The 21,345-nt window shown below is 40.8% G+C and overlaps 2 protein-coding genes across 2 annotated transcripts; one reads left to right on the forward strand and one right to left on the reverse strand.

Annotated features, from left to right (window-relative positions):
- The first annotated feature begins 386 nt into the window (after positions 1-386).
- On the forward strand, positions 387-11,892 carry LOC118807804 (protein FAM171B). The gene is made up of 8 exons (XM_036569918.1): positions 387-549; positions 3,362-3,598; positions 5,343-5,435; positions 5,806-5,964; positions 8,135-8,311; positions 8,532-8,648; positions 8,868-8,991; positions 9,240-11,892. Exons 1-8 carry the CDS (start codon positions 387-389, stop codon positions 10,486-10,488), a joined length of 2,319 nt encoding a protein of 772 aa, XP_036425811.1. The 3' UTR covers positions 10,489-11,892.
- Positions 11,893-14,728: 2,836 nt separating this feature from the next.
- zswim2 (zinc finger, SWIM-type containing 2) lies at positions 14,729-20,578 on the reverse strand. The gene is made up of 11 exons (XM_036569439.1): positions 20,429-20,578; positions 20,272-20,348; positions 18,711-18,751; positions 18,325-18,550; positions 17,854-17,992; positions 17,569-17,681; positions 17,165-17,249; positions 16,926-17,014; positions 16,611-16,800; positions 14,919-15,231; positions 14,729-14,835 (listed from the first exon to the last, which is right to left on the reverse strand). The coding sequence occupies exons 1-11, from the start codon at positions 20,576-20,578 to the stop codon at positions 14,729-14,731; spliced, it is 1,530 nt and encodes a 509-aa protein (XP_036425332.1).
- Between the last annotated feature and the right edge of the window lie 767 nt (positions 20,579-21,345).

A 21,345-nucleotide genomic window follows, 5' to 3' on the forward strand; every position in this document is an offset into this window, starting at 1 on the left:
ATGATGCAAAGAACCACTTAATCATGCAAAGGGTTCTTTGAGTAATCATGCTTCTATATAGAACCATTTTCTGTACTATAGAACACTTGAAGAGCCATGTTTTTGAAGTGTGTAGAACACCGGGTTAGCGTTACTACACTGTTCTACCAGCAGATGGCGCTGCGCTGCTGTGATGATGCAACTTTACCGCTCAGACACCCGCCCATAGAAAGGCACCAGCAGCCGTGTTACGCCTGTGTCTCCGCGACGTGACCGTGATGTTCAAACCGACCTGAAGGGATATTTACACTAAAAAACAAACGCACCGCGACCCCCGACGAAAAGCTGCCTCAGCCCCCCGCCTCACTGCGTGCAGTTATGTCTCTGAGGCGCTGCCCTCTCTCGCCATGGCTGAAGTCGCAGCGTACCTGCTCCTCTTCGTTGTGCTGATTTTCTGTGAGGATGGGGAGCTGGGGGGCGCGCGGGCTGGCCTGCTCCCCCACGGCCCTGCCTCACCAACCCGGGACAATGGCAGCAACGCGACCACGGCTTCACCCACCGAGCCTGCAGGTAGAGACACGGCACAACAGCGCTTCAGCACCGCAGACATAGACAGGCTTTTTATAGCCCACGGTCTCTCATCATCATCACTGCCATCATCATCACCTCTCGTTCAGCGCTGCTGGACTGTTTGGGTGGCGCTCTCTCACTAACACGGCCTGTGGGTGTATTATTGTAGCAGATATTGATATTAGGGCTAATATTAGGGTGACGTTAATCTCATAGCTCTGGTAGTTTGGGGTTGGGTGTCGGTGAAAAGGGCTGGATGTGTTGTTCTCAGCAGCGACAGTAAACGGTAGCGGAGGGCTGATAATGTGCTAGGAGGGATAAATAAGTGATAAGGCTGCACTGTAACATCCCGGCTCCGGTTTCATGTCTGGTTTGGTTGATGATGCTCGTTTACAGCTGCAGTGTTTGTGTAGGATGGTGGAGTCTATGGGCTGCTGTAAGTGACCCTTTGGGAAAGGCTGATGTAGAAGAATAGGCCCCCATATGTTACCGTAACAGGCCTGTATAATAGAGTTAAAGGGACAGGCAGTCATTTGAAAGACTGTGTTTACATCACTTTCATACTTGTTTTTGAGGAAAAACCTTCATATGATTCATTTTCCAGGCATATCAGACTCAAAGTTTCATATAATAAAGCACCAATTACCATTTTAAAAGATGGCTCATCGAAGGTTCTTCAGTAAAAGCAATGGTGTTATTTAGAACCGTTATTTCTGTGTAGAACAGTTTGCATGCTTAAATAGTTCTTTGCATGGTGAAATGGTTCCTCAGATTGATTGATAGAGAATGTGTTGATTGTGGTTCTATAAAGCTTCAAAAAGGGTTCTCCTATTGTTGCAAGCTTGGCATCGTAACAGTAGCAGAACCCTTTTTGGTGCTATACAGACTCATTTTTAAAAACATATATATAAACATATACATCACATTCTCTATCAATCTGAGGAGCTATTTAAGCATGAAATACAACTCATGGGTCTAAATAGAACCACTGCATTTACTAAAGAGTGTAGGTTCTTTAGCAATGGTGGTGGTTCAGTCTGAGCTATTTCACCATGCAAAAAAAGTTTAAGCATGCAAATGGTTCTATATAGAACTCCAGGTTCTAAACAGAACAGTTCCCTTTACTAAAGAAACCCAGAAGCACCATCTTTTTTAAGAGTGTAGGTTCTCACATTCTGAGATTCTCTTTAAGGAGGGCATCAAGGCTGAAGTCCTTCTTTATACTGTTCAGAAATTTTATTACTCACTCTTAAAAAAGATGGTTCTTCAGAGGTTCCTCGATAAAGAAAATGTTTGTTCATAGAACCCTGAACGCTAAAAGAACTCTTTGCCTGTTTAAAGGGTTCTTTGCATTGTGAAAGGTTCCGAGCCTTTTTGAAAAGGGCTCTTCCATTGTTACAAGTTCAACATTTTTCAAACAGGTTCTATATAACCATGTACTTTAATCATACAAAGGGCTTTTCGAGTGTTCATGGTTCTCTATATAACCATTTTCTTTACTAAAGAACCCTCGGAAAACCATTTTTACGAGTTTTTTTTTGTTGCTTCAGAATTATAGCTTTCATAAGTTACAGTAATATTACAGTAATAAAAGGTTGTATAGTTTGTAAGCCTTTTTATTTACATTATGTTTCTATTATGCATCCATATTGATGATGTCCTAACACAAATATGTGTCTCAAAAAATCTTTCAGGAGAAGACAAACACGTTCTTAGAGAGGAACTTCACCAACTAGTTCAAAATTTCTGCATAATGAAGTTACAATGTGAACGACGTATTCAGAGTTCAGGGTTTGGTGTGAAAAACACCTTTCTAGACAAACTTGTTCACAGTGATGGTGATAGGAACCAAACATCCAAAGTGTTTTATGCCTATAAAGCTTTCTCATGGAGGTTATTACATTAAATAGTAAAGAACGCCTGAGATGCTGTTTTACAGTAGTTTTGACATAATATTTGTTTACATCTCAGCGATTCAATTACAGACAAAATTGGCTCAGTTCTCCTTTAATGTTTAATGTAAATTAACGGAACAAGAGTCCATTGTGGACCATTTCTATTGGTCCATCCATCATGAAATGTTGGCACAAAGTAAAAGACTGTGCTCAAATGGTGTGGATAAAAAATATATATATGACAGATGATATGATGCATGTTCAAGGTGCGGGGTGGGGAGGGTTGGAGTGTGTTGAAGGTACTTTTGCATAGTAAAACTTGATTTTTCCATTTCTTGCATTCTGAGCTTTACCAAAAGTTTATATCCTCCCTTAAATGTTTCAGTGCCAAAAAATAAGCATGTACTTAAAGAATGACTATAGGCCTTTACTGTAAATGTCAGGTTAGAGATTCTTGGTGATTTACAGTCAGATTATTGATTGATACAATTTCAAATGAGGAAAAGTTCAACCCACATTCACTGAATTGGGATCATTCCTGTGATGCACTTTGAGACCGGTTTGGTCGAGCTCTGCGTACGGGTGCAGCTTTCTGCTCATTTCGTTTATGGCAGTTGGCACTTTGATCTATTTTTAAGTCTCTCTGACGGAGCTGGGGTCTCTGTCTCATTATTATTTCATGGTGAGGATAAGGTTAATCCTACGGCTATCAATAAATAACAGCAGACGATGCAAACTAACCCCAAAATACAGTATATTGCTCTTTGTCATTTTTAACTGTTTAAGTGACAAAATGTAATTTGCAGGTATTTCACTGCAGTTCCACCCTTTCCATTTCTAAAGTTTTCCGTTTTCATAGAGTTGATCAGTTTACTTAATTAAAAGTAACCCTAACGCTGGTCATCACTTCTTTCCAGAGTTGTCCTTTCTGACTCTGAAGGTGTGGGTGAAGGATGCGTCTAGCCAGCGGTACCTGAGCGGGGCCGAAGTCCGAGTGTTTGTGAACGGATCTCAGCTGCACTCCAGCCAGACCCAGGAGAACGGAGAGGTCCTGCTGACCGTTCCCTACCAACTTGGGGTCACCCTGACCCTGGTAGCCAGCATGGATGCCTATGTACCTGCTCAGCTCCCCTGGAAGACCACCAAGATGCCCAGTAAGTCTGTTACCATGTTTTATTTAATGTTTCCAAAATGTTGGGTCTAAAGGGACATTAAGGCCTAAATCTAGCATTTAATATTATTCATGGTATGTGATATTCTGTAGTGCAGCATTGCCTCACTGGTTTGACAGAAATCATGATTTTGTATCCTCTTTGTGTTCTCTCACTACAGTACCCAACATGCATTGCACAAAATATGTCATGCAATCACTGGGGGTCCCACCATGATCATAAAAAAGATCCTGACTGCTATCGTAGCCAGTGATGTAGAGGCTAATAAATACAGACACAACAGCGCTAACTACCTGCATTCCTTCTACGTTAGTCAGCCTGTCTGGGAAAAGAAACCATTTCAAACAACCTGCCTTCAAGTATTCATCCCAAAATGGATCTCTGAAGTTTTTCCAAAGTTTTTTCATACTTTCAATATACATCATCAGACGGGAGTTTTCTTAATCTTCAAACTGGAAAATCGCACTCTGTAAACTACTAAGGCACCACAGAAGACCAGAAGGCATGTTTTCTACAGATGTAGTAATAGTTCAGTTTTTTACTTTAGCTGGAGTTCCCCTTTAAATGATGAATAATATACTTCATATAATTACTCAGTCATTTTTGTCAGGTTTTCTGATTTGATCACTGTTGAAATATAAGGCATTCTAACTTTATTCTTCATTCATTTTTAAAACTCACTTCTATAGCTGTCTCTGTCATTTTGGATCATCTACAGCTCCATTCTTCATTCTGGATGCATCTGCAGTTTCTTACCTTCTTACTTCAGCCTGTGATGCTGCACAGGACGAGCATAACTAGAATCATTCTATACATTTATCCGAGACAGAATTGCTTGTATATGGTTTGTATTTGGTTTGTTAGTTAATGTAACAGAATTTGCAGTTAGCGTTCTGTGTGTTAGTGTGTTGAGCTGTCCAATGACGTTGTGTTAACAGCAGTTTTAAAGGATGCGGTTCAGCTTAATGTGGAAGCACGTGCTGGGCTTCAGCTTATTAGCTGAAATTAAATGAAATTAAACTGAGTTTATATATATATATATATATATATATATTAGTTACTTTCTTTACTTTCTTAACTGTATTCATCATGAAATTTTAACACAACGGGAAAGGGAAACTGCCTTTTTCAAATGATGTCCAAAAATGGAGATACAAGGTTTTATCCCGACAGCAGATATTTGAACAGTGATTCCAAACTTTTGAACTCTAGTGTACATCCCTCCCACCTGAACATGTAGAGTTTCAAAGATTATTTTTTATTTTTTTTGGCGTCATTATATTTCTTATCTGATTTGGAATTTTGTCACGTTGCGTTTGAAACCAGAATAAAAGCAATTGCAGCTTTAGCGCTCTCAGTTACATTAAATACAACTTCAACCAGAGCTCAGTGTGTTGGAAACCTATTAGGAGAAGAGATTACACTGATATCTCACTCCTCCATTAAGATTTTTGTTTTACCCATATTCGCTCCCTCCTACCATCAGATAAGCGACTGTGTTCCAGGACAATGTCTCCGAGTTTAAACAATGGCTTTCACACAGTGCTGTGAGAGAAGCTTTCTGTGAGCTGCTCTGACATCACGCTGGCCTGTTTTCTAACACTCTGACAGCATTTTGACTCAGGCACAACTGACCTTTACAACACTGATACTAACACTACCGTAATTCAGGCAAAGCTGGGGGTGTCAGATCTGACCTGAACTTATTTTTCATGTTCTTTTTCAGTATTTTCTGCCGTTACCATGTCCCTGGTCCCGCAAACCCAAGGCAACATCTGGCTCTTTGAAGACACTGTGTTGATAACAAGAAAAACATCTGGTGCGTACACATGCTGAACCTAGTTTGAGTCATCCAGAAGCATATTTTGTTTATTTGTTTGTTTTTTTTATTTATTTCTGGGGGAAAACTTTTCTGGATGACTGAAAAAATACACTGCATGTCATCACTTATGGGGCACATAAATCAAACGAAAGGTCATTTTAGCTTCCTTGGACAGTTTTGTGTCGCAATTTTTTGAGGGAGTTTTGGGATTTTCGTATTTCACAACTTCAGAGGTTTACTTCAGATTGAGTTGGCAGTGTTGTTTCTGTGTGTAAACAGTGTGTTTAGAGACTTAAATGAAATCTTTTCATTAAGATTGCTTTCAAAATGCTCGACAACACTTACATTAACACTATTTCCCCTAAAGACCTGTCATCCCAGCCGAGTGTCCAGTTCCCCAAGAGCCTCCTCTCGCTTCCAGAGAACACGAGCATCTCCATGGTGACTGCCTATCTGACCGTTCCAACCCCACCCCCACAGAAAGACAGTCATTTCTGTACAATGGGGGTCCTCAACAACAAAGGAGGTACGCAGACATGGAGGCTGCTTATGTATGTATGTTAATGACTACAGAGGAATCAGTGAGTGCGTTTACATGCACTTAATAATTCAGTAACTGCAGAAAATCAGATTTTTTCAGTAATCCAGTAATCAGATTTCTGCTCTACAACCAGCCAATAAACTCACAGAGGACGTGACGTAAACGTGATGTAAAAACTTCATGCCGTGGCCGATCAAAGAAATCTGAGAGATCTGTTTACATGACCACTTGGATAATCAGATAACTGCAGAAATCTGATTATGATCGGATTATTGTGTGCATGTAAACACACTCACTGACGTTCTCAGAGTAAGTAATCAAAGATCAGAAAGGTACTTGAAGGAAAACTGAAGTTGAGCAGACTGTTTTTGAAGGATTCATTGTTGGTGAGGTCAAGTGAGTGATGGCTACAGTCTCGTAGTCAGTGTTCCATTAAATAAAAAATAATAATGTTGAGTAATTAACATAAGTGATTAAACAGTATTTTCAGGTCTGCTCTGCATTAAACAAATGTAAATGAACCCTTTCAACTGCAGGAGCCTGTATGTGGGCCCACACTTCAGATCCTCACTCTCAAAACTATGTGATGAATATTAGTTGTAACTAGCCACCCATATGATGCATACATGACAACACAACCTTGACTAACTGGCCATTTAGCACACTATGTTCAGCCCTCAAGCCTGAAGCCTGAAAGAGTGTATGTGTTGGTCCTCTTGGCCAAAAAAGAAACAGGACTGGACCTTAATTCATAAAAATTAATAAAAATTTAAATTGCCATCACAGTGCTGGTAAGAAAAAAAATTTAGACATTTTCCCCAAATTATTCAGCCCCAGTTCTGCCCGTCATTTCCAGCTAATAAAAGGAATAGTTAAATGCTGCTTTGCTTAGACTGCATCCAGGTCTTCATTAAGGTGGTACAGACATGCTGATATGGTGTAGAGTACAGTATGACTTACTGTGAGTTATAAAAATGAACTTGACCACTGTGGTCATTTCAGAAAACACCAGGCTCTGGTAATCACAAAGCAGGATGATCTTGGATCAGATTTCTCTATGTTTATTACCCTCATTGTCACAAAGACTGATTTTAGTTCAGCACTCCTGAGGTGGTTTGCCAATACAGACCCTGTCGTCTAAAGTGGCTGCATGCAGTTTTGCTCATTTTTATAGTTCACAGTAAGTCACAGGAGTACCCAACTTCAGAGCCGCAGCCCCCACACATTCAGCCCCCACACTTTCAGCTCCCTACGCCTCCGTTTAGGAACTGCAGCCGCACTTTCTGCTCCCACGAGTGCAGCAGTAAACGGTGGATTGAACAAACTAATGTGCTATACATACTAAAGTAATGCATGGACTTCTGTTGGTGGTGTACTAGTTCTGACATACTATTTAGTACAGTAGTATGTGGTTTTGGACGCAGCCAGAGAAATTGTTTGTATTTTGGTAACACTTTGTCGGCCATAAAATAATGGATATTACACCCAAATAGTACATTTTGAGCACTGTTTGTGCACAGAAGTCGTAATTTCCTGACCTAGGGAGTAGGGAGTAGGGTGCCATTTGAGATTCAGCCATAGTATTTGATGGTTTCTTAAAGCGTTACATGCTGCATTCTGTGCCAGCTACTCAGCCTCTCAACTGTAACATCATATCTGGGCTGAGAGTGGGGGTCTGACAGCCCGGGTCTGAGAGTGAGGTACTGTGCCTCTGCAGTTAGACCCTTCTCATTATTCATACTGTGTCCTAAACTATATCGACAAGTCTGTGCAAACTTAATGAAGGCCTGGATGCGGTTTAAGCGGGTTCAAATTTAGTGTATTTTTACAGAAGTGATTTGGGCTATTTGGGTGACTATTGAGTTCTAGTGTTTGTTAGCAATGTTAGCCTTGCCACTTCAATTCTAAAAAAAAAGCTAAATTTGGACTCCATTGTTCAGTGTAGGAATTGTCAAGCCATTCCTTTAACTTCTTCAGAAGTCCTTGATTGGCTAGATCAGATGCATTAGTGGTAGGTAAAAAGAGGAGTTGGATTCAGGTTGTAACTAAACTCTGATGGATCTCCAGGAAGAGGGTTGGTGACCACTGCAGTAGAACATGAACTTGTATATCTACAGTATTCACTGTTCATAAATCAGAGTATATTTATCTGAAGTTTCAGGATACAGGAGTGTGAAATTGAGCCCTGTGGCAATGCTCAGTACTCAGTTGCTGTCCGGTGGGAAGGAGATTGACATCAGAGGGCCCATTCAGCTCACAGTTCCCTTACCATACCACACCCACTTCCAAGCCTCTGACTCCCTCCCTGCCTGGACCTTTGACAAGACCACAGGTTGGTGGAGAACAAAAAAGCAGATGAGATCAGCTTATACAATGTAAATAATGGCATTTGTCTTCATAGTTTTGTCCCCTGAGCCCTGCCATTTCAACTGAGGGTGGCTCACACTGTTTTGCATAATTTTCTATGCTCATTGAAGCCTTTCCTATAATCTCAGAAGGTCTCAGACTTGCCTTCTGGTTTTCCAATGAATTAGCATATTCTTTTGATGCAGGTACCTGGGTGAATAAGGGCATCGGCTCTGTTAGGATGGAACGAAATGGATTGGTCTGGACCTATGTGGCTCCACACCTTGGAAACTGGATCGCAGCGCTATCTCCATCTTCCAGCGGTAAGCCGGAAAATCGATATGTCTCAAAGCGGTCATTTTCCACATAGCATAGGATCCATGCATAGCCCATAAACAAGGCTATGCTTTAAAGAAGAGATGTACAAGGCACCCATAATCTGTGTCATCACTGAAGGCTAATGTGAACAAAGCCTTGAGTGTTTAACTCTTTTCTTGTACATTTCCAACCCAGTAACCAGATTTGTGTTTGCAAAAATCTAGGTTACATGGGACATGCAACTTCGATGGATTTCATCTCATACCATACATACCTTCTTGTGGGCATCTTGGGTGGTACTCTAGTGATCGTCATTGGATTTTTATCTGTGATCTTATGTCACTGCAGGTAAGAGATCACTTTTACCACCAACTTAGCCCTGTTGGACTATTGGTTTCGTACAAAAACACTCACCCCAACTTTGACCTTAAATTTGAGGCATCTAATCTTGTCTTAAAGTCAGTGCAAAGCCTAACCCTAACCATAACCTTGTTCCTTGTGCTGATACTAAGATTGTTTTTGTATTTGTCAACTACTCTGCATCTGTAGATGACTCTCCAAGCAAGGTAGCATTTCTTTTTCTGTTTGCTTTGCAGAGATTTAAACCATGAGACCGAGCGAAAACGTCGGAACTCCACCAAAATGTCTGTTCTAAAGAAAGACCAGACCACGTCCACCAGCTCGGATGAAGTCCATGAGCCTTTGTACCACAGTGGGGACAGGTCTTACCCACTGGCCTCAAGAGGTGTAGGCCATCCCGATGTATCAGCCTCCCCTCGACACCAGGCCAACTATAACATCTATGTTGAAAACGTATGTAGGCCTGTGGGGAACCTATATGAGAACATTGGAACTGCAGGCCTAGAGAGCATCAGGGCTCCGGTACCCAACTTGTATGTGAACAGTGATGAAGTAGCAAGGCTTCGAGAGATGTCTGAAAAGAGTACCTCACGGCAAACTCCTGGAGAGAGTGTGGTATATCGAGACAAGCTGTTCCACATCTACAACCAGCCGGTGGCCATTGTTCAAGCTCCAGAGCTCTTCACTGCCCAGGGACAGGCTGATCCTACTGGAAGCAGATGCGCCACCTTCCCCCGGAATGGCATGGAACACGGAGCACAGGCTGAGCGCAACTTCAAAGACAGTTTCACCCAGACGTTGCCCAAAGTCCCACAGCAGGACAGTGATGAGCAGCCTGCTTTGGAGGGCCCACAAACCTCCACTGTCAACCCTGGAATTTGGGGCCGCTACAGTCACCTGCTTGAGTCAGTTTCTGTCCCAGGTACCCTGAATGAGGCAGCTGGAATGGGTCCATTCCACGGTGAGCTTCAGGGAATCTCTGAACAGACCCTGCTGGAGCTCTCCAAAGCCAAGCCTTCTCCCCATCCTCCTCGGGCATGGTTTGTGTCCCTGGATGGTAAACCAGCAGCCCAAGTCCGTCACTCTGTAATTGAGCTCCAGGGGAGGCACCGGCCAGGCAGCAGCAACGACACCAGCTTGGACTCTGGGGTGGATATGAATGAGCTGCAGCAGTCGGTACGGAAGAGCGACCGGGAGGGTCCCTCCATCACCAACATGCCCAAAGCAGTAGGGGGTCGTGGCCACGAGGAACAGGACTTAAGCAGTAGTGAAATCGGAAGTCCTGAGGATGCATCCCTGAGGAACACCCTAGAGGGTAGCAGCGCAGCCATCCCAAACATCCCTGAGGATAAGGACGCATGTGATACATCCAGTGAATCCAGATCCACCCCGCCGCCTCGCAGGCTGCGAAAGGTACGGGACAAAAAGCCTGATAAGAAAACAACTCGACACTTGAGGGAAGAGAGGCCGCAAACAAAACGCTAGCTAGCCTTTGTGCTCAGCCTCTGTGGAGCTTTTCGGTGTTCGCCAAATATACCTGGTTTTGATCAACTTGCCTTATTGTATTGTCATCAGGAAAGGTGCCATGATCGATAAAAACAAAAACAACCGGTCTTTACCTTTGGAGCATAGCTTTCTAAAAGTGAATTTCTGTGGTATCTCTAATTTTGCTGCCTCCAACTTTTGGCCAATGTGTCACAATAGCTTCACTGCTCACTCCAGCGCGTCATTGCCTGTGTCACGTTTGTACAAAGTCCTATGTTTACATAGTAAGAGTGCATTGCAATAGCGTACATATTACATTCAGATTCAACTTTTTTTTCACTGTGAGCACAATGTCTATACCTACAAAGCTTTTTTAAACTGATGAAGAGTCTGCAGACTGAAGAGGATGGTTGTAATGGCATAACGATAATGGAATGCTTTGTATGCTTGAAGTTGTCTCTCTGTTTTTAAGTTCAGGTACAAATGTGAAATAACAAAGAGTTGCCACAGAGTGCCACAATAAAAAATGAAATCTAGTAAACGTAATGATTTGGAGTGTTGTGAAACAACAGTAACCGTCGTATTTACCTCATGTATGTAACCAGTACATGAAGGACATTAAATTCTGGCATTCAGGAAAAGCTAACTAAAAACGAAGTGCACTAGAACTGGAATTTTCAATAAAAAGAGGCCTTTGAGGTCAGATTGTTTCACACACTTAATATTGTTTATACTCTTTGAAATTGCATGCAGTTCATTGTGAAGGTTTTTTTTTTTCCCCATCGGATGATATAATGTGTTACATGTGAGAATGTAGCAGCAAACACCAGAGATTTGGCTCAGGTTGTCTTCTTTTACCAAGGCTTTTATTCTGAATACTTCAAAGCTGTAAGTAAAATGCTTAAATGGCCATAGTTCAAGCACGTCATGATGTTTTTTGTGCATAGATGTTTTGATGGGTGATATTACTTCACGAAAGTGACCAGTAGGCTATAATGTAATCACTTGCTGAATGTCTGATTTTTTTTATCTTTTTTAATGTAGCACTCATAATCTGTTGATGATTAGAAAGAAACACTGGTAGACTGTTACCAAGTAGCAGAAGTGTGTGGACTGAGTTCTGGAAGGCAGTTTGATTTTGACATTATGACGATAAAATAGTGATGCATGACTGAAAAGAAGCCGAGAAGATCATTTTCTTTGTAAGTAGTGTCAACCAAATGTGTTTTGACGTCACTTCTCATATTGTACTGTGTATTATTTATGTTAATTGTAAAAAAGTCATTTTTAAACATACCACTTTAAAAAAGCGCTTACGGGAAAGTCCTCCCATTTCTTGAATGCTTTACTGAACAGCTTGTCATATGCCTTTTTTGTGCACATCAATAAAGGGTGTAACCAGTCTGTTCGTGAGTTCTGCTTACCTAAACAGCCTTACTACATCATTTTACATTACCAGTAAAACAGTTTCAAAAATCTGGGGCCAATTAATTTTTACATGACCATTTTCCAATGTCTCTATATTCATTAAACAGGCTGTTTTTGTTACTGTGTTTTAAGACTTATTAATTAATAAATAAACATATACACCAATCAGGCATAACATTATGACCACCTCCTTGTTTCTACGCTCATTGTCCATTTTATCAGCTCCACTTACTATATAGGTGCACTTTGTAGTTCTACAGTTACAGACTGTAGTCCATCTGTTTCTGTGCCTACTTTGTTAGCCCCCTTTTACCCTGTTCTTCAGTGGTCAGGACCCCCATGGACCCTCACAGAGCAGGAACTACTTGGGTGGTAGAGTTTTTAAAACCTCAGTGTCACTGCTGGACTGAGAATATCCAGCCAACAGCGTCCTGTGGGCAGCGTCCTGTGACCACTGATGAAGGACTAGAGGATGACCAACACAGACTGTGCAGCAGCAGATGAGCTATCGTCTCTAACTTTACATCTACAAGGTGGACTGAGAAGGTAGGAGTGTCTAATAGAGTGGACAGTGAGTGGACACAGTGTTTAAAAACTCCAGCAACACTGCTGTGTCTGATCCACTCATACCAGCACAACACACACTAACACAGCGCCACCATGTCAGGGTTACAGAGTCAAGTTGCTCATAGGTGTGTGCGTATATTGTGGATTTTGCCACGAATTCGAGTGCAGCTCAGCCAGTCAGATTTTAGGACCGTAACTCCACAAATATTGGCACCCCTGGCAAGCTTGGGCAAAACAGGCTGTAAAGAACCTTTATTGCTTATCATTTTCATTTTTCATTTAATATGTTAAAAAAAAAAAAATCTAAACTAACTCTTATCAGGAAATAAATATTTTTCTCAAATCTCTGTGTGCCACAATTGCTGGCACCCCTTCATTTAATACTTTGTGCAACCTCCTTTTTTCAAAGATAAAAACTCTGAGTCTTTTATTATGCTTAATGAAACTAGAGAACACATGGCAAAGGATCTGAGCCCATTCCTCCATAGAGTACCTCTCCAGATCCTTCAGATTCCGAGGTCCACACTCTACTCTTCAGCTCATCCCACAGGGATTCTATGGGGTTTAGGTCAGGGGACTGGGGTGGCCATGGCTAAAACTTAACTCTGTGGGCAGTGAATCATTTTTGTGTTGATTTTAAAGCGGCTTTCAAACTATGGCCCAGTTAAAGCTTCCCAGATGAGGCAGTCAGGTTTTGATTTTATTTCTGCTGGTACTTCATAGAGTCTGTGATACCATGTATCCGTATAAATTGTCCAGGACTTCAGGAAGAAAAACAGCCCCCAACATCACAGATCCACCACCATACTTCACAGTGGGGATGAGGTACTTTTCCACATGGCTATCTTTGTATCCAAACTCACCCCTGGTGTTGGTGTTGTTTGACAGTAGTTTGGGAGACGTTCTGACCCCAAGACCTGACTAATGTCAGCAATTCCTCATCTGTGATCCTCAACCTTTTGTCGCTCTCATAGTAATGGATGACTGAGGGAATTTGATCTGTATTTCATCTCATATATATTCCCCAGTGAATCAGGAAGTCTTGACCATTTAAGTGTTCCTGATCAATCAGATGAACTATAAAACATAAAATATGTATGGGAATATACTTGTTAGCTATCACTCTTAAGAATTTTTAGGGGTGCCAACAACTGTGGCATAGATAGATTTAAGAAAAATATTTATTTCATGACAAGATTTAGTTTTTCTTTCAACCATTATGCCTTAAATAAAGGTACATTTTTGATATCCTTTTGATCTTTCTTTCAAAATACTAAGTACAGCTCATTTTGCTCATGATTAACAGGAGTGTATATATATATATATATATATATATATATATATATATATACACACAAGGTGTGAAATAGAGGGAGTCCTGGGGAGTGTATGAATTTTTAAATCAGTGTTTATTTGCTATTTTGTATTGTGGTAGTTAAACAGAGGTGTGAAGTAGTTTTTGAGCAGTGGGATCTCACCACCCGCCCGTTCACCTAAAACACCAGCGCCCTAGTTAATCTGCTAACAGTTACGAGGAATAATATCTAATTTGATTATATTCATTAAAACTATCTGAGTTGATTATTAAGAGGCTCTCAGAAAGAGACTGAAGTATGGAATGCCTGTCCTTGTCAATGTAGGTAGGGTGGGTCTAAACAGCCTTATTTAATAGAAGGCCAGTATTGCTGATTGTAGTAATTCTATGGTATTTCATAGTTTTAATGTTGTCACCATTATCGAAAAATAAATATTATTATATATTAATATAAATAGAATAAAGAAAAGCCCTTTTAAAAGTAGGTGTGTCCATGAATCGTGTCAATGTAAAAGCAAGGAACAGATACAAAATGCTTGATGAATTTGCTTTTACCTACAACTTTAGCTTGAATGAAATAGAAATCCCTCTTCTTTGACAAGGAGAACACAAAAAACAGTCCTTGAAGGAAAATCTAATTAAATGGTTAATCAAAAATAGCTGGAATCATCAGATTATTTTGATTATGAAATACTTGTGCTAAAGAATAAAAACATTCTGTTACACTATTCTTGGTGCATTTGTTGTTTAACACTGATCGGTATGCTTGTCATCCATAGACCAAGCTCACTCAGATCTTTACCACCTGGCTGTGGTCTTTTGCTCCCACTACGTAACCACAAAGGTCTGTGTCCTTGGGGAGAACTGTTTTTGAGTCTGGTTTTACTGAGATGCTCATTTAACTCCGGAAAAAAGCTCTGCTGGGTTCGGTTAGAGCCTTCCATTCTCCTGATAGTACATGCTGATGTGAGGGGTGAAGATCTGTCTGGAAAAGATGGCTGCACCACGACTCTTCTCCTGGGGGCTGAGACTGGAGCCTGTCCCAAAGACCTGCACCTCTGGTTGAATCTGGATTCACTAGATTGACTTCGGGCTCTGTTCATTCCAGAATTTGTCTTGCCGATGCAGAGTCTCTGTGTGCCCTGGTTAAGGGATTCAAAACAAAGAGGATCCAGTGGAGCTGCTGTAGATGTGTCAGATCTTTCTGTGCTTTGCAAGGCAGGTGCCCTGGCAGTCTGAGCCAGCAGGCCGAAACCTGGAATGAACAGCTCAGATCGCTGCTGATCAGTAAGGCTAGTCTTGGCACCCTTAGCAGGAGTGACTGGTACCTGGACCCCAACAGCATTCCATGTGAGGGGGTTGTAGATGACTTGCCAGTCCAGTGGGCAGCAGACAGACTGGCGTAACCATGTGTCGATACAACCAGTATGGAACTGCAGTGCCAGAAAAAGAGAGGGAGTAGCAGTTTGGTATAGATACTGTCCTTATGCTTCAGCCATCCTTCAAGTGTTACCATTTAGGCTTCCTCAGTGACTTTGCTGATACAGTTGAGTGAATTTTGAAGACTGCCATCATGCTATCACTATAACAGGAGCCTCACAGACATAAGGCTAAGAATATAACTTCTAAGCTTAGTTGTTTAATTGTTATTATAACCAAAAGATACAGACATGACAACATTTACCAGCATAGAAGATACAGGCCAGCTATACTTAGATGAAAAATGTGGTGAAAAATCAAATTTACACAATTTTCCCCTTGCCACAATTGTAGTTAACCAGCCAAGACATGTTTGGTGTCCAATATTTGCCTCAGTATTTTTGGAGCTATGAGGCTAATGTAGCTAACTGCATACCAAATCATGCTGAGGTGTTAAGTAAACTCAAACAGGCTCGCATATGTGGTTATTCACACTGTATGGCATACCTTTGTCTATAAAAATGGACAAAAGTACAGACAAACAATGTTTTAAGATTGCTGATACTTTTTTTTTTACTTCTCAAAGAACCCTTTCAATATGCAAAGAACGCTTTAATCATGCAAAGGGTTCTCTGAGTGTTCATGGTTCTATATAGAACCATACTTTTTTAGGTATGCAACATACTTTTTATCCATTTCAACAGCATCAGAAACCAAACCTTTTTGAGATTACTTAACAAATGAATGCAGTTTGAGGCAAGTAATGTGATGTTTTACACTCTTAAAAAAGCTGGCTCTTCAAGGGTTCAAAGGCAAAGAAAATGGTTCTATATAGAAGCAGGAACACTCAAAGAACCCTTTGCATGATTAAAGTGTTATTTGCATGGTGAAAACGCTTTTAGTAAACATGATGAAACTTTGCATGGTGAAAGGTTCTTCAGATTGATGGAGAATGTGCTGTATATGGTTCTATATAGAACCTTTTTGAAAAGCACCCAAAAGGATTCTTCTATTGTTATGATGTCAAGCTTATAGTAATAGAAAAACCCTTTTGGGTGCTATATGGAACCCTCTACAAAAGGTTCTATATAGAACCATTTACAGCACATTCTCCATCAATCTGAAGAACCCTTTCATGATGCAAATTATGGCTCCATATATAACCATTATCTCTGCTCAAAGAACCCTTGAAGAACCATCTTTTTTAAGAGTGTAGATATGGAGTTTTTTTATGATGCTAATTGGAAGAATACGAACTTCCTATTGTTGTTAGCTACATTAGCTAACATAAGGAAGCACATTCTGGACACCAACCATCTCTTGGCTGATCAACAACATCCAGGAGTGAATTTATGCCAAACTATTCTATTAAAATACAGCCTTTGGAAGTTACCTTGTGTCGACAGGGTAGAGTTTTAACATGCTGGCCCAAATGGAAGCTCTGAAGGCATAAGCGGCACTGCATGCCCTTTTCCAGAAGTTTGGAGCTTTGGCGAACTCGTAGAACTGGTAAACTCTTCAGCACATGCTCTGGAACCACATCTGACATCTCACTGGCCTTAATGATGAGTGCATCAGTGGGGCTGCAGTAACAAGGGGATAGTTTTTATTATAACATTTAAGAAGAGCTAACACCAAAAAACAGTCAAACTATATTATGAATATTAATGTCACTGAAGTAAGGGGTGTATCAGAGATCCATACTTACCGGTGCATCAACTGACTGTCTACTGTCTGTGCTTGTTTGGGTTGGGGGTCCACACTTTGCGCCACTGGTTGCCACGGCTGGTTTCTTTTCTGCAGAAATCACAGTTAACTGGTAGAATCATATTAGAAATCTCTAGAAGTCATGAGAAACCCTGACAATTACATGGCAAACTCAAACACACTCATATATCGACAACCCCCAAATGAAAGGTGGAAATTAGCCTTGAATCAGAAACTCACCATTCTGCATGCAAAGCTATGCTGAGGGTGGCAGTTCCTCTTAAAGCAGTCCTCACACAGGTGGAAATAACTGCAGGTGGTGCACCTACAGTATAAGAGTGTATTTACATGAACTATATGGAAAATTAAACAGGACAATTAAATTCTAAGGACTGTTTATAAAGCCTATGAGCAAATGCTTGAGCTTGGTATACAGGCTTTCTCATGTTCTGAGGACTTATCAGGAGAGTTGGGACAACTTGAGGCTTTGGGCCACATGTTGGTTAACGATGCTCAATCAATATTGAGACGATTTATTTTATAATAACTACTAAGGTAAATGATTTGCAGCTACTTCAATCAGTGGTTATCATTACAATGTACTAACGTCAGTGTAGAGAACAGTGTTGGAAGAATTCACCTACTTTAAACATTTTCCAACTATAGGACAGATTCTGCAGTTGTTGCATGGGATCCCAAGGTGTTTGTCCAGACGCTCTCTTTCCGAGGAAGTACACAGTCTGCCAGAGGTCTTTACCTGTAAGTGAACAGAATTGTCATGTGTGCAACCACATCACACTGCACATGTTTACTGAGAATTTACTGGAATATTGATCTTGTTTAATTTCTGATATAAGAATTCGAAGAAATAAGAACATTAGGGAAATAACTGGAAATTTCCTCTACTTAGTATGTCAAGTCAGTCCTACCTGCTCTAATAGCAGCTTCAATGCACCAAAGTCCTCCCGGCACAATGGACACTTCACCATGACCTCCGTTTCTGACCTGGTCTGATGGTCAGCCCAGACTTTCATACAGGAGATGTGGACGTTGTTTCCGCATCCATGCCTTTAAGACGACAAAAATGAGCACCTCATATTAAAAATCACAACAGATTTGTAAACTCATAGGTCTATGATTTTTATATCAATTATGTTTCTCCATTGTTCCCTTAAAAGTGCAGCATAACATTGTTTAGAGCAGAATGTAACATGTTAACACTTTGTCAGCTAATCAGTTAAGTACCTCTGAGAGAGATGGGAAATGTTAGCCAAAGAGAAATAGTCTGAAATACTTTAAGGACATACAGATCTTAACATATAAAAATTTTAGATTATAACAATATTTATTGCTTCCTAAGTTCACAGGCCACAAGCAATTCTATTTAAACTTGTATAAACCTGCAATGTGTCACTGGTAGTCTTTTCTTCAGCAGCTCCTCCTGACAGATGGGGCATATATCATCTGCTTCAACTGCCTTCCGCCTGACTGTACCTTCCTCCTCACTCAAGTCAGGCAGTGGGGGTGCTGAGAAGGTGCTGTCAGTTGGGCGTGGAGTTCTGGCCCGGTACAGACCCTGTAACACCTCCAGGATCTGTCTGTCCACAAGACCTGGCTGGAAACAATCTTGATGGGAGGAAACATGAGATGGAATTGGTAAGACAAAGCAGCACCAAAAGCTTCCAAAGTTACCAAAGCACTGCTGTGAAAACTGTGATGGATGTGGAAATGAAAGTGAGCTTGACACAGTTACGCTTACTTAGTTACAAAAAAAGAGAAAACTTACATTCATGGTCTCTCGGTAGTCTAAATTTACGCATCAAAATCCTGTAACGATGAAGTCAGAGTCAGAAAACATAACATGGAGTGAGGACACAGAAATAACCAAACCAAAGCAGATCTACACTATGAGTGTACTTGTAAAGGGGAATTGCAACAATTTTTAAAAAAATTGCATAATTCAATCCTTGAGATGTTAAAAAAAAAGAAATTCAGAGTGGTTTGATGAAAAATGGTGCATCAGCGCAAATTCTTAATAATAGTGGCCATAGGAAGCAGAGGTCGCAACGGAAATACAGCCGTTTTAAGTACTACTCAAAATGACCAGTGAAATTATATGTGTCTTCTGAGTTTCTATATGCAGTATTGATAATGGTAAAAGAATGATAAATCAAAAAAAAAATGTTTCTTACTATTATTTATTGTTCTATTTTGCCTAGCAATGCCCTGCATGTACCTCTCCACTGGTTAAATTTGAGTTTAAGCCCTAAGCTTACGTCAAAATTGTAAACCTGTATCTGAAATGGTCCCTTAATCAGTATACCCTACATTCAAAAGTCTTGATCACTATATAGAACACTATCATAGGGAACGGAGTTTGTAATGGTAGCAAACGATTACGGTCACTAACATTATGAGGAGCCTGGCCACTTCCTATTTCTCTTGTTATATCAAAAACAGGACTGCAAAACAGCGGAGGGCGCCCACAAGCGAGTCCTCAATGAATTGGGTGAATGGAGCTGAAAGGCTAAAAACGAAAAGTTAAAATAGTTTCTAATCACTTTCCTTTGATTTTAGGAGGCAGAAGGATGGATTTCACTAAAAAAGCAAAGAAAACTCACCTGTATGTTTCCCTTCTTTCTACAGCAAACAGGTTTTGGGCAGCTCATTGGCTGTTCGCGCTCACTGACCACACAAACAAATATGAGGCGCCATTTAAACTCCTGTAACTTGATATCAGAAACGCTTAAAAATATAATAAAAAATTAAAATGTCTTACGCTATTCTGTGTTCAGGATATAAATGCATTCTTTTATCAATGTTTAAGCATTTATAAACCATGATTTTACTCAAATGCTGCATCTTAACACATTCATTTTGGACTCACTCAGGAGCGCCCTCTAGTGTTTGAGAAACCCAGAAGACATTACAGAGTGGGAATTCTCCTCTAGAATAAGTTCTCTGGGGGTACATCAGTTGCACACTGTTGCGGTGCACAGTGGGATTGTTTGAGTGCGCTGGATCTTCTGCTCTGTGTTATCAGACACCACTACAAAATGGCAGAACCCCAGAATAGTGCCCTATATAGTGAATAGGGCACACTTTTGGCAGTGTGTCTCAGGCAGAAGGCGGTGAGTTCATAACCACTACATTAATGACTCTTTGTGAGGGAGGCATTAGATGCTCCAGATGTCCGGCTCCTGTCACCCCTGCTGTGAACAATTCTGACTTTTCTCAAGAAGTTTCTCCAGAATGGAGCGCCTCAAATCAAACCACTCTGAATGACTTCTTACATTAGAGGATGTAAAAAATCCCTGAAATTCTCCTTTACATATCCAGGCCTTTACCAGCAGATGTGTCTGCAGAGGTCCTTCTCTTTTTGGAAAGTCCCACAGGTGCAAGTGTGAGGATCACCCAGACACACCTTAAACACGGAAACATCCTGAAACAGCATTCTAACAGACTTCAACAGTGAAAGGAAGCGGACAGAAGAAGTGAACTCACCTTGTGGTGTCTGGATTCCCCATCTTCCTTCAGGAGGAATCCTGTCGGCCCAAATTCTTTCAGGATGAAAATCGTTGTGCTCATCGCCTGATCTTGATGCCAGCTCACGGCATCGCTGACTGTCTTTCTCCAAGCTGTTTTACGGAACATGGTTCAGTTTAGCACGTCTGACCGTTACTGTCTACTGGTAGCTAACTAGTAAGCTAACTTGCCAGCTGTCTATTAAGCTCTTTTTTTAAAGCGAAATGCTTTAAATGTGAAGTGCCAGACAATTATGGCGGTATAGCCAGCTGTGCCTGCGGGGAACATTGTTTTTACCCACAGTAAATGCTAAATATTGTGTCAGCATGCCTCTGTCAGGAGTTATGTTAGCACATTGTTTCTTCCAGTCACTGTGTGGTGTTTCCACTGACAGTGTTTCTATAGCAACAGTCCACAGCAATGAGCAGTTTTGCAAATCACCGCTAGATGGCGATGCCACTCTTTGCACTGTGTTGATAGATCATGTAGGCCTGATGGCTTCATAGCATGTGGTTCAGTAATGTAGTTTATAACAGTCAATTCTATAAATTAAGCCATAGTATCGGCAAAGATAGGCAGAGTAACTTAAAATATCTTCAACTAAGGGTAATTTCTTCAGTATGACTCAAAAAGGATTTGAGTGGGAGTAACAAAAAAGGACCAGGTCCAAAAAGTAAAACTTGAGAACTGCAGTGGAACCTCTTAGAACACTATAGAACAATACATTTTTAGCCTGAAAAAGGGAAAATCGTACTTAAGGTGGTAACAAGCCATTTGTTTAATTAAACTTAAATAAATCATTAAACCTCTAAAACATTTCAAATTATGGAGCCCTAAAGTGCCATTGCAAAAAAATTTCAACATCATTGCGTTCTCTTGCTCCGCCCAATGACAGC

Source organism: Colossoma macropomum, unplaced genomic scaffold (assembly GCF_904425465.1).
Source record: "Colossoma macropomum unplaced genomic scaffold, Colossoma_macropomum, whole genome shotgun sequence".
NCBI lineage: Eukaryota > Metazoa > Chordata > Actinopteri > Characiformes > Serrasalmidae > Colossoma > Colossoma macropomum.